Here is a 12,698-nt window from a genome sequence, read left to right as displayed (position 1 = left end):
TAGTTCCTACAAGGGAACTACAAAATGTCATTCAGATTTCCAAGTGGGTCAAACCATTTAAAGAAACATAAATAAAATCTCCAGATTGGATCATACTTTCTCAATGACGTCATTCACATTTTTCTCAGAGACTGCATCTGTTAATGAGCGTCAATGAGTGGGTTCAATTTCAAAATATGACATACCGGTCTTAGAAGAAGAATAGCATTTTCATTTCCTATCAAATGTTACAGGAAATATATAAAGGGAAGTCACCGGAGCGAATAAAATAGCCGTTCTCGTGTGCATAATTTCAAGAGGAACCACCGCAGCAAGGGACCTTTTAAGGACCTTGAGCCCTTACAACGACTTGATGCGCAAAGTAGAATAGGATGCATAACCACCTGTACCTCTTCTCCTCACAAGTTTTTGTGTGTAAATAAAAGATGCCAAGAGAGACGTATACTATAGGTCAATGTCACTACATTGACAATTATTTAATCTTTGGGATAGAAACATTTTGCAGCTTATCCAGAAAATACAATATGATGTCGATATATATATATATATATATACCGTATAGAAATAACCAAATTATTTGCCCTTGAGCATGAACACATGACTGAAGTTAAATGCATATTCGATTGATACATGATGAAAACAAAATGATTTGACCCATTGTTCTAGTCTTCACCGGGGAAAGACAGGATACCAGCGTCAGTAATAGGCATGATGGACTCGAGGTAGAAACAGGTTGCCAAGGGCTCATTCATAGTTTACTCACATTTCCCTCCTCTGGCAGTTCGGTTCCTCCGGTGTGCTTCTCCTCTTCGCGGCTACGGTCCCTAACTGTCAGCTGCGCCCCTCCATCTTTCGTGTAACAGAGTGAATCAAAATGAGGACTATTTCCGCGCGTTCTGCGCATAAACTCCAACTTCAAAGCTTGAGTTTTCCCCCTTGATCAGTTGTCATTTAATCCATAAGCAGAGGCACTCTCCTATCTCATTCACTCTTCTCCGCGGGTAAACGTGATAACCGGTGGCCTGTTGCTGGTGCTTTGACTGGTTGGCGCGAATAGCTGTGTGCACCCACGCTGCACACGCAGCAACCCAAACTTCTGCGTTTATCCGTGTCGATGCGCATGCCTTTAGACAGCAGCTGCATCTGAAGCCTATGAGCGACAACAGAGCTATCCGGTCGAATGTGTTTGACTGTGACTGTTATTTTTGGCATAAATTAGTATTCTATAAATAAAGCTGCAATGGGCTAGTCTCTTTCCCGCAGGGCTCGAGTTGGGTACCATGTGTCCATGATGCAATGCGGTTCCGTCTGTGTCAAGCGTTTCCCATTACCTCCTTACCTCCCCGTGAAGAAAGTCCAGACGTGTTTGTCATTATCGGGAGCTGGTGGTGCGTTCTTCTTAGTTCGCCCGCGCCATTCGAATTGTCTGCAAATAGATAGAAAGGCATGGAGGGAATATCATTGTCTGTCTGTCTGTGGCCATCTGTGTGTCTGTCTGCAACCTGAAACCGCGTATACTCAACACTCAACTTCACACACAGCCTTACATACAGCCTGCCTGCCTACACACAAACAGCTTTCCCCTGCAATCGCACAATCATTAAGCCTAATTAAGCCTAAAAAATGTTCTTGTATTTTTCTGCATAGGTTATCTAAGCTAAGCAGTGGCGATTTTAGCATGTAAATCTTGGTTGCGCAAAAAATATATATATTTTTTTAGATGCATGCCAGCAAAGCCACTACACAACACAACTAAACAATACATTAATTGCACCAGCTGCGATTTTAGCATGTACATCTTGGTGGGGCAGACTCAAAGATGCATGACAGCAAAGACACAACACTAAACAAGACATTAATTGCACTATAACAGCGATAAGCGGTGCCCACAAACTGCTAGGGCCTACATAAAGCTGTCCCAACAGCAGAGCATTTCTTTCCAGCACAATGGAGTGAATCCTTACCACTGCTACACCTGATTAAGACATTAATGAGCAAGCGACGACGGACGTAGTCAATATAACTATGTGTTCAGCACTTTTGAAATGTACAGTGAGAAATGCTGAACATGGGCTGCTCTTACAGTATTTCCCCTGTACACCAAGTCAGAACCTTAGGAAAAATAAAGGGGACATTTAAGCAGACAATGAAACCTCTTACAATATTAGATCAGGACATTTCTCAAAAACAGGTTATAGGCTACATGTGCAGCACCACCGAGTCAGAACAGTAATGTTAGGTGAAATTAAGGTGAAAATAGACAAAATTATTAGGGTGAGGCACATGGGCTACTAACAGCTTACTACACAACATACAGCTAGTGTTACTTTCTTAGCTACGGTATACAGATCTCCCTTGCATATTACATAATTTATGCAGCAGCACACAATACATTTTTGGACTCACCTTGGCTTGTCATATGCTCACTTAAACATGAAGGTGGTACAGAGGTTTGTCATCAAACTTTGTCATCAAAGTCTGGCATTCTCTGGATATATGGTAGAAACTTATGTAAAAAAAATGTATTAAAACACAGCCACTCCATTGAATAGCAGTCTACTGGTTGCTTTGTACTGCTTGCTGTTAGCAACTGATTCCTTCCAAACAACTCATTGTTGAATTTGCGATTTCCAACTTGTTGTGTAATCTTTATGTCCAATGGCCAATGAGCACCGATAAGTTTTATCTATAATTTCTCTATGTTATTTCTCTTCATATGACAAGGATTAAAAAGGATTTGCCAGTAGATTGTCGACTTGAATTATGATGATGACCGCTAGCTAAGACTTTGAAAGTAAGATGTTGACATGATAAGTCTAATCAAAGCTACTCTATGTATAATGTGATTTGACGTAATTTTATCTGTGGCCAATGACCTGGAGCCTTCTTGGACGGGTACTTGTAATATAACTCTATGGCAGGACCCAAAGGGCTGACATTTTGGATGTCTACCCTTACTAAGGACATAAACTTCGCAATGACGTAGTGTCCCCATGAGTGACAGAACACTGTCCCCATGAGTGACAGAACATATATATATACTGTAACGGCAGATCTCCTCTTCGTCTGAAGAGGAGTAAGGATTGGACCAAGATGCAGCGTGGTAAGTGTCCATAATGTTTTTAATAAAGACCAATGAACACTCGAACAAAAACAATAACATGAACTCTACAAAAAACGAAACAGTACCATGTGGCGACAAACACACACACGGAAACAAACACCCACAAACCAACAGTGAAATCCAGGCTACCTAAGTATGATTCTCAATCAGAGAAAACTAACGACACCTGCCTCTGATTGAGAACCATACTAGGCCGAAACAGAAACCAAACATAGAAAAACAAACATAGACTGACCACCCCAACTCACGCCCTGACCATACTAAATAAGACAAAACAATGGAAATAAAGGTCAGAACGTGATATATACACACACTACTGTTCAAAAGGTCACTTATAAATGTACTTGATTTTGAAATTAAAAAAAAATTTGTCTGTTAAAACATCAAATTGATCAGAAATACAGTGTAGACATTGTTAATGTTGTAATTGACTATTGTAGCTTGAAACGGCTGATTTTTTTATGGAATATCTACATAGGCATACAGAGGCCATTATCAGCAGCCATCACTCCTGTGTTCCAATGGCACGTTGTGTTAGCTAATCCAAGTTTATCATTTTAAAAGGCTAATTGATCATTAGAAAACCCTTTTGCAAGTATGTTATTTTTTTTATTTTACCTTTGTTTAACTAGTCATGTCAGTTAAGAACAAATTCTTATTTTCAATGACGGCGGCTTATTTTCAGCACAGCTGAAAACTGTTGTTCTGATTAAAGCAATAAAACTGGTCTTCTTTAGACTAGTTGAGTATCTGGAGCATCAGCATTTGTGGGTTCGATTACAGGCTCAAAATGGCTAGAAACAAAGACCTTTCTTATGAAACTCGTCAGTCTATTCTTGTTCTGAGAAATTAAGGCTATTCCATCTGGAAAATTGCCAAGAAAGTAAAGATCTCGTACAACGCTGTGTACTACTCCCTTCACAGGCTCTAACCGGAATTGGAGGAGTGGGAGGTCCGGGTGCACCACTGAGCAAGAGGACAAGTATATTAGTGTCTAGTTTGAGAAACAGACGCCTCACAAGTCCTCAACTGGCAGCTTCATTAAATAGTACCCTCAAAACACCAGTCTCAACGTCAACAGTGAAGAGGCGACTCAGGGATGCTGGTCTTCTAGGCAGACTTCCTCTGTCCAGTGACTGTGTTCAATCAAATGTATTTACGAACGCCCTGCAGGGTCAGATAATAATAATCACAGTGGTTGTCGAGGGCGCAACAGGTTAGCACCTCAGGAGTAAATGTCAGTTGACTTTTCATAGCCGATCATTCAGAATTAGACACAGCAGGTGATGCAGAGAGAGAGTCCAAAATAGCAGGTCCGGGACAAGGTAGCACGTCCAGTGAACAGGTCAGGGTTCCATAGCCGCAGGCAGAACAGTTGAAACTGGAGCAGCAGCATGAAGAGAGTAAAAGAGAGAGAATTAGAGGGAGCATACTTAAATTCACACTGGACACCGGATAAAACAGGAGAAATACTCCAGATATAACAGACTGACCCTAGCCCCCCGACACAAACTATAGCATAAATACTGGAGGCTGAGACAGAAGGGGTCGGGAGACACTGTGGCCCTGTTCGACGATACCCCCAGACAGGGCCAAACAGGCAGGATATAACCCCACCCACTTTGCCAAAGCACTGCCGCCACACCACTAGAGGGGTATCTTCAATCACCAACCTACTATCCTGAGACAAGGCTGAGTATAGCCCACGAAGATCTCCCCCACGGCACGAACCCGAGGGGGGCGCCAACCCGGGCAGGAAGATCACGTCAGTGTCTCAACCCACTCAAGTGATGCACCCCTCCTAGGGACGGCATGGAAGAGCATCAGTAAGCCAATGACTCAGCCCCTGTAATAGGGTTAGAGGCAGAGAATCCCAGTGGAGAGAGGGGAACCGGCAAAGCAGAGACAGCAAGGACAGTTCGTCGCTCCAGTGCCTTTCCGTTCATCTTCACACCCCTGGGCCAGACTACACTCAATCATAGGACCTACTGAAGAGATGAGTCTTCAATAAAGACTTAAAGGTTGAGACCAAGTCTGCGTCTCTCACATGGATAGGCAGACCATTCCATAAAAATTGAGCTCTATAGGCGAAAGCCCTGCTTCCAGCAGTTTGCTAAGAAATTCTAGGGACAGTAAGGAGGCCTGTGTCTTGTGACCATAGCGTATGTGTAGGTATGTATGGCAGGACCAAATCGAAAAGATAGGTAGGAGCAAGCCCATGTAATGCTTTGTAGGTTAGCAGTAAACCTTGAAATCAGCCCTAGCCTTAACAGGAAGCCAGTGTAGAGAGGCTAGCACTGGGGTAATATGATCACATTTTTGGGTTCTAGTCAAAATTCTATCGGCCGTGTTTAGCACTAACTGAAGTGCTTTATCCGGGTAGCCGGAAAGTAGAGCATTTCAGTAGTCTAATCCAGAAATGACAAAAGCATGGATACATTTTTCTGCATCATTTTTGGATAGAAAGTTTCAGATTTTTGCAATGTTACGAAGATGGAAAAAAGCTGTCCTTGAAATATTATTGATGTGTTCGTCAAAAGAGAGATCAGTGTCCAGAGTAACGCCGAGGTCCTTCACAGTTTTATTTGAGACGACTGTACAACCATCAAGATTAATTGTCAGATCCAACAGAAGATATCTTTGTTTCTTGGGACCTAGAAATAGCATCTCTGTTTTGTCCGAGTTTAAATGTAAAAAATTAGACCATCCACCTCCTTATGTCTGAAACACAGGCTTCCAGGGAGGGCAATTTTGGGGCATCACCATGTTTCATCGAAATGTACAGCTGTGTATCAAATCAAATCAAATCAAATGTATTTGTCACATACACATGGTATCGTCCGCATAGCAGTGAAAGTTAACATTATGTTTCAGAATGACATCAACAAGAGGTAAAATATATATGGTGAAAACAATAGTGGTCCTAAAATGGAACCTTGAGGACCACTGAAATTTGCATTTGATTTGTCAGAAGACAAACCATCCACAGAGACAGCAGGGAGCTTAGAGGTTAGAGCAGCAGGTCAAATCCCCGAGCTGACAAGGTATAAATCTGTCATTCTGCCCCTGAACAGGGCAGTTAACCCACTGTTCCTAGGCTGAAAATAAGAATTTGTTCTTAACCGACTTGCCTAGTTAAATAAAGGTTAAAAAATATATATATTTCTGACATATCAGGCCAGAACTTGTCTGTGTAGACCAATTTGGGTTTACAATTTCTCCAAAAGAATGTTGTGATCAAAAGCAGCACAAGGACAGATGTAGAGCCTTGGTCTGATGCCATTAAAAGGTAATTTACCACCTTCACAAGTGCAGTCTCAGTGCTATGATGGGGTCTAAAACCAGACTGAAGCATTTCGTACACATTGTTTGTCTTCAAGAAGGCAGTGAGTTGCTGCGCAACAGTTTTTTCAAAAAAAATTGAGAGGAATGGGAGATTCAATATAGGCCGATTAGTTTTTATATTTTCTGGGTCAGGCTTTTTCAGGAGAGGCTTTATTACTGCCAATTTTTTAAATGGCTCCCTAGCCGGTGCTTTTTAGTTAGCCTTGCGACAGTATCAAACATAAATTTTGGATTGTTCTTATTCTCCTCAATTAAGTTGGAAAAATAGAATGATCGAGCAGCAGTGAGGGCTCTTTGATACTGCACGGTACTGTCTTTCCAAGCTAGTCAGAAGACTTCCAGTTTGGTGTAGCGCCATTTTCATTCCAATTTTCTGGAAGCTTGCTTCAGGGCTCGGGTATTTTCTGTATACCAGGGAGCTAGTTTCTTATGACATATGTTTTTTGTTTTTAGGGGTGCGACTGCATCTAGGGTATTACGCAAGGTTAAATTTAGTTCCCCAGTTAGGTGGTAAACTGATTTTTGTACTCTGACATCCTTGGGTAGTAGAGGGAGTCTGGAAGGGCATCTAGGAATCGTTGGGTTGTCTGAGAATTTATAGCATGGCTTTTGATGATCCTTGGTTGGGGTCTGAGCAGATTATTTGTTTCGCTTGCAAACGTAATAAAATGGTGGTCCGATAATCCAGGATTATGAGGAAAAACATTAAGATCCACAATATTTATTCCACAGGACAAAACTTGGTCCAGCGTATAACTGTGGCAGTGAGTAGGTCTGGAGACATGTTATACAAAACCCACTGAGTCGATGATGGCTCCGAAAGCCTTTTGGAGTGGGTCTGTGGACTTTTCCATGTGAATATTAAAGTCACCAAAATGTGAATATTAACTGCCATGACTACAAGATTCGATAGGAATTCAGGGAACTCAGTGAGGAATGCTGTATATGACCCAGTAGGCCTGTAAACAGTAGCTATAAAAAAAAGTGATTGAGTAGGCTGCGTAGATTTCATGACTAGAAGCTCAAGAGATGAAAACGCAGTCATTTTTTTTGTTGGAAAATTGAAATTTGCTATCGTAAATGTTAGCAACACCTCCGCCTCTGCGGGATGCGCGAAGGACATGGTCACTAGTATAACCAGGAGGAGAGGACTTGTTTAACACAGTAAATGCATCAGGCTTAAGCCACGTTTCAGTCAGGTCAATCACATCAAGATTATGATCAGTGATTAGTTAATTAATTAACTATAACTGCCTTGGAAGTGAGGGATCTAACATTAAGTAGCCCTATTTTGAGATGTGAGATATCACAATATCTCTTTTAATAATGACAGGAATGGAGGAGGTCTTTATTCCAGTGAGATTACTAAGGCGAACACTGCCATGTGTAGTTTTGTCCAACCTAGATCGTGGCACAGACAGGGTCTCAATGGGGATAGCTGAGCTGACTATATTATGCTATTAGCAGACTCCACTAAACTGACAGGGTGGTGTCATGACATTGGACTGGGGGATAAATTTATGACAGTCATAAATACCTCTTTCCCCCTTTTTCCTCACTCTACCCTACTGAGGTTACATTTGCAAAACCCTTGGTTAATATAGATATTCTGGGAACATCAGTTGGTGTTGGAAATTAACTATATTCTGGTAATCCGAATGATTGAACATATGCGGTGGTACTTAATGAATTTGATGTCAGTTCGGGTTGTCATCTGAGACATTCTCATCAATGATAAGATGACATAAACTCTACAGTGGAAAGTCTACACATCAAGAGTTATCGGATTCACATGGAATTGTTGTTCAATTTAAATGTTTGAATGTGAAATTATTTGTGATGGGATGAAATGTGATTTTAGCTTCTAAAATGTGAGATTTGGGTCTTCATAAGATAGGGCTGCTCAATCAGTGGCCCGCCCCTGTGAAGGGACATGGGCTATAAAACTTTTCAAACACGCCCTCCTCTCCCTTCCTATATAAGTGTTACGGTGAGTGAATGAGGACCCAAAAGCGAATTAACTTAACAGAGCTTCTTTAATAACCAAACATAGGTAGGTTCAGACAGACCGGCAGATTCCGACAGGTTCAGGCATGAAACACAACAAACAAGAATCCGACAAGGACAGGAACAGAAACAGAGAGAGATATAGGGGCCTAATCAGAGGGAAAAAGGGAACAGGTGGGAAACGGGGTGAATGGGTAGTTAGGAGGAGACAAGGAACAGCTGGGGGAAAGCGGGGGAGAAAAGGTAACCTAATACGACCAGCAGAGGGAGACAGGGTGAAAGGAAAGGACAGAAAGACACAACATGACAATACATGACAGTACCCCCCCACTCACCGAGCGCCTCCTGGCGCACTCGAGGAGGAAACCTGGCGGCAACGGAGGAAATCCTCGATCAGCGCACGGTCCAGCACGTCCCGAGAGGGAACCCAACTCCTCTCCTCAGGACCGTACCCCTCCCAATCTACGAGGTACTGGTGACCACGGCCCCGAGGACGCATGTCCAAAATCCTGCGGACCCTGTAGATGGGTGCGCCCTCGACAAGGATGGGGGGGGGGGGGGGGGGGGGAAGACGAGCGGGGGCGCGAAGAACGGGCTTGATACAGGAGACATGGAAGACCGGGTGGACGCGACGAAGGTATCGCGGAAGAAGAAGTCGAACTGCGACAGGATTAATGACCCGAGAAATACGGAACGGACCAATGAACCGCGGGGTCAACTTGCGAGAAGCCGTCTTAAGGGGAAGGTTCTGAGTGGAGAGCCAAACTCTCTGACCGCGACAATATCTAGGACTCTTAGTTCTACGCTTATTAGCAGCCCTCACAGTCTGCGTCCTATAACGGCAAAGGGCAGACCTGACCCTCTTCCAGGTGCGCTCGCAACGTTGGACAAAAGCCTGAGCGGAGGGGACGCTGGACTCGGCGAACTGAGATGAGAACAGCGGAGGCTGGTACCCGAGGCTACTCTGAAAAGGAGATAGCCCGGTCGCAGACGAAGGAAGCGAGTTGTGGGCGTATTCTGCCCAGGGGAGCTGTTCTGACCAAGACGCAGGGTTGCGAAAAGAAAGACTGCGTAAGATGCGACCAATAGTCTGATTGGCCCGTTCTGCTTGACCGTTAGACTGGGGGTGAAAGCCGGAAGAGAGACTGACGGAAGCCCCAATCAAACGGCAAAACTCCCTCCAAAATTGAGACGTGAATTGCGGACCTCTGTCCGAAACGACGTCTGACGGAAGGCCATGAATTCTGAAAACATTCTCGATGATGATTTGTGCCGTCTCTTTAGCAGAAGGAAGCTTAGCAAGGGGAATGAAATGAGCCGCCTTAGAGAACCTATCGACAACCGTAAGAATAACAGTCTTCCCCGCTGACGAAGGCAGTCCGGTGACAAAATCTAAGGCGATGTGAGACCACGGTCGAGAGGGAATGGGAAGCGGCCTGAGACGGCCGGCAGGAGGAGAGTTACCGGACTTAGTCTGCGCGCAGACCGAACAAGCAGCCACGAAACGACGCGTGTCATGCTCCCGGGTGGGCCACCAAAAACGCTGGCGAATGGAAGCAAGCGTACCCCGAACGCCAGGGTGGCCGGCTAACTTGGCAGAGTGAGCCCACTGAAGAACGGCCAGACGAGTAGGAACGGGAACGAAAAGAAGGTTCCTAGGACAAGCGCGCGGCGACGGAGTGTGAGTGAGCGCTTGTTTTACCTGCCTCTCAATTCCCCAGACAGTCAACCCGACAACACGCCCCTCAGGGAGAATCCCCTCGGGGTCAGTGGAGGCTACTGAAGAACTGAAGAGACGAGATAAAGCATCAGGCTTGGTGTTCTTAGAGCCCGGACGATAAGAAATCACGAACTCGAAACGAGCGAAAAACAGCGCCCAACGCGCCTGACGCGCATTAAGTCGTTTGGCAGAACGGATGTACTCAAGGTTCCTATGGTCAGTCCAAACGACAAAAGGAACGGTCGCCCCCTCCAACCACTGTCGCCATTCGCCTAGGGCTAACCGGATGGCGAGCAGTTCGCGGTTTCCCACATCATAGTTACGTTCCGACGGCGACAGGCGATGAGAAAAATACGCGCATGGGTGGACCTTGTCGTCAGAGAGGGAGCGCTGAGAAAGAATGGCTCCCACGCCCACCTCTGACGCGTCAACCTCGACAACGAACTGTCTAGAGACGTCAGGTGTAACAAGGATAGGAGCGGATGTAAAACGATTCTTGAGGAGATCAAAAGCTCCCTGGGCGGAAACGGACCACTTAAAGCACGTCTTGACAGAAGTAAGGGCTGTGAGAGGAGCTGCCACCTGACCGAAATTACGGATGAAACGACGATAGAAGTTCGCGAAGCCGAGAAAGCGCTGCAGCTCGATGCGTGACTTAGGGGCGGGCCAATCAATGACAGCTTGGACCTTAGCGGGATCCATCTTAATGCCTTCAGCGGAAATAACAGAACCGAGAAATGTGACGGAGGAGGCATGAAAAGTGCACTTCTCAGCCTTCACAAAAAGACAATTCTCTAAAAGGCGCTGGAGGACACGTCGAACGTGCTGAACATGAATCTGGAGTGACGGTGAAAAAATCAGGATATCGTCAAGGTAAACGAAAACAAAGATGTTCAGCATGTCTCTCAGGACATCATTGACTAATGCCTGAAAGACAGCTGGAGCGTTAGCGAGGCCGAAAGGAAGAACCCGGTATTCAAAGTGCCCTAACGGAGTGTTAAACGCCGTCTTCCACTCGTCCCCCTCCCTGATGCGCACGAGATGGTAAGCGTTACGAAGGTCCAACTTAGTGAAAAACCTGGCTCCCTGCAGGATCTCGAAGGCTGAAGACATAAGAGGAAGCGGATAACGATTCTTCACTGTTATGTCATTCAGCCCTCGATAATCTATGCAGGGGCGCAGAGACCCGTCCTTCTTCTTGACAAAAAAAAACCCCGCTCCGGCGGGAGAGGAGGAGGGGACTATGGTACCGGCGTCAAGAGCTACAGACAAATAATCCTCGAGAGCCTTACGTTCGGGAGCCGACAGAGAGTATAGTCTACCCCGGGGGGGAGTGGTTCCCGGAAGGAGATCAATACTACAATCATACGACCGGTGTGGAGGGAGAGAGGTGGCCCTGGACCGACTGAACACCGTGCGCAGATCGTGATATTCCTCCGGCACCCCTGTCAAATCACCAGGCTCCTCCTGTGAAGAAGAGACAGAGGAAACAGGAGGGATAGCAGACATTAAACATTTCACATGACAAGAGACGTTCCAGGAGAGGATAGAATTACTAGACCAATTAATGGAAGGATTATGACAAACTAGCCAGGGATGGCCCAAAACAACAGGTGTAAAAGGTGAACGAAAAATTAAAAAAGAAATGGTTTCGCTATGATTACCAGAAACAGTGAGGGTTAAAGGTAGCGTCTCACGCTGAATCCTGGGGAGAGGACTACCATCCAGGGCGAACAAGGCCGTGGACTCCCTTAACTGTCTGAGAGGAATGTCATGTTCCCGAGCCCAGGTCTCGTCCATAAAACAGCCCTCCGCCCCAGAGTCTATTAAGGCACTGCAGGAAGCTGACGAACCGGTCCAGCGTAGATGGACCGGCAAGGTAGTGCAGGATCTTGAAGGAGAGACAGGAGTAGTAGCGCTCACCAGTAGCCCTCCGCTTACTGATGAGCTCTGGCTTTTACTGGACATGAAGTGACAAAATGACCAGCAGAACCGCAATAGAGACAGAGGCGGTTGGTGATTCTCCGTTCCCTCTCCTTATTCGAGATGCGGATACCTCCCAGCTGCATAGGCTCAGCTCCCGAGCCGGCAGAGGAAGATGGTAGTGATGCGGAGAGGGGGGCAACGGAGAGCGCGAGCTCCTTTCCACGAGCTCGGTGACGAAGATCAACCCGTCGCTCAATGCGAATAGCGAGTTCAATCAAGGAATCCACGCTGGAAGGAACCTCCCGGGAGAGAATCTCATCCTTTACCTCTGCGCGGAGACCCTCCAGAAGACGAGCGAGCAAGGCCGGCTCGTTCCAGCCACTGGAGGCAGCAAGAGTGCGAAACTCAATAGAGTAGTCTGTTATGGATCGATTGCCTTGACATAGGGAAGACAGGGCCCTGGAAGCCTCCTCCCCAAAAACAGATCGATCAAAAACCCGTATCATCTCCTCCTTAAAGTCCTGATACTGGTTAGTACACTCAGCCCTTGCCTCCCAGATTGCCGTGCCCCACTCA

General features: G+C 45.6%; 1 protein-coding gene across 1 annotated transcript in view; it reads right to left on the bottom strand.

Annotated features, from left to right (window-relative positions):
* LOC110508195 (chloride channel protein 2) overlaps window positions 1-1,436 on the bottom strand; it is a 126,973-nt gene extending 125,537 nt beyond the window's left edge. Inside the window, exon 1 of the mRNA XM_036965953.1 lies at window positions 764-1,436. Within this exon, the coding sequence (XP_036821848.1) occupies window positions 764-904 (141 nt within the window). The 5' untranslated portion in view covers window positions 905-1,436. The remainder of the gene's footprint in view (window positions 1-763) is intronic.
* Between the last annotated feature and the right edge of the window lie 11,262 nt (window positions 1,437-12,698).

The sequence above is a fragment of the Oncorhynchus mykiss genome, chromosome 28, assembly GCF_013265735.2.
Source record: "Oncorhynchus mykiss isolate Arlee chromosome 28, USDA_OmykA_1.1, whole genome shotgun sequence".
Classification (NCBI taxonomy): domain Eukaryota; kingdom Metazoa; phylum Chordata; class Actinopteri; order Salmoniformes; family Salmonidae; genus Oncorhynchus; species Oncorhynchus mykiss.
Note: the sequence above shows the minus strand (reverse complement) of the source record. Positions and strands in the feature narration are given on the sequence as shown.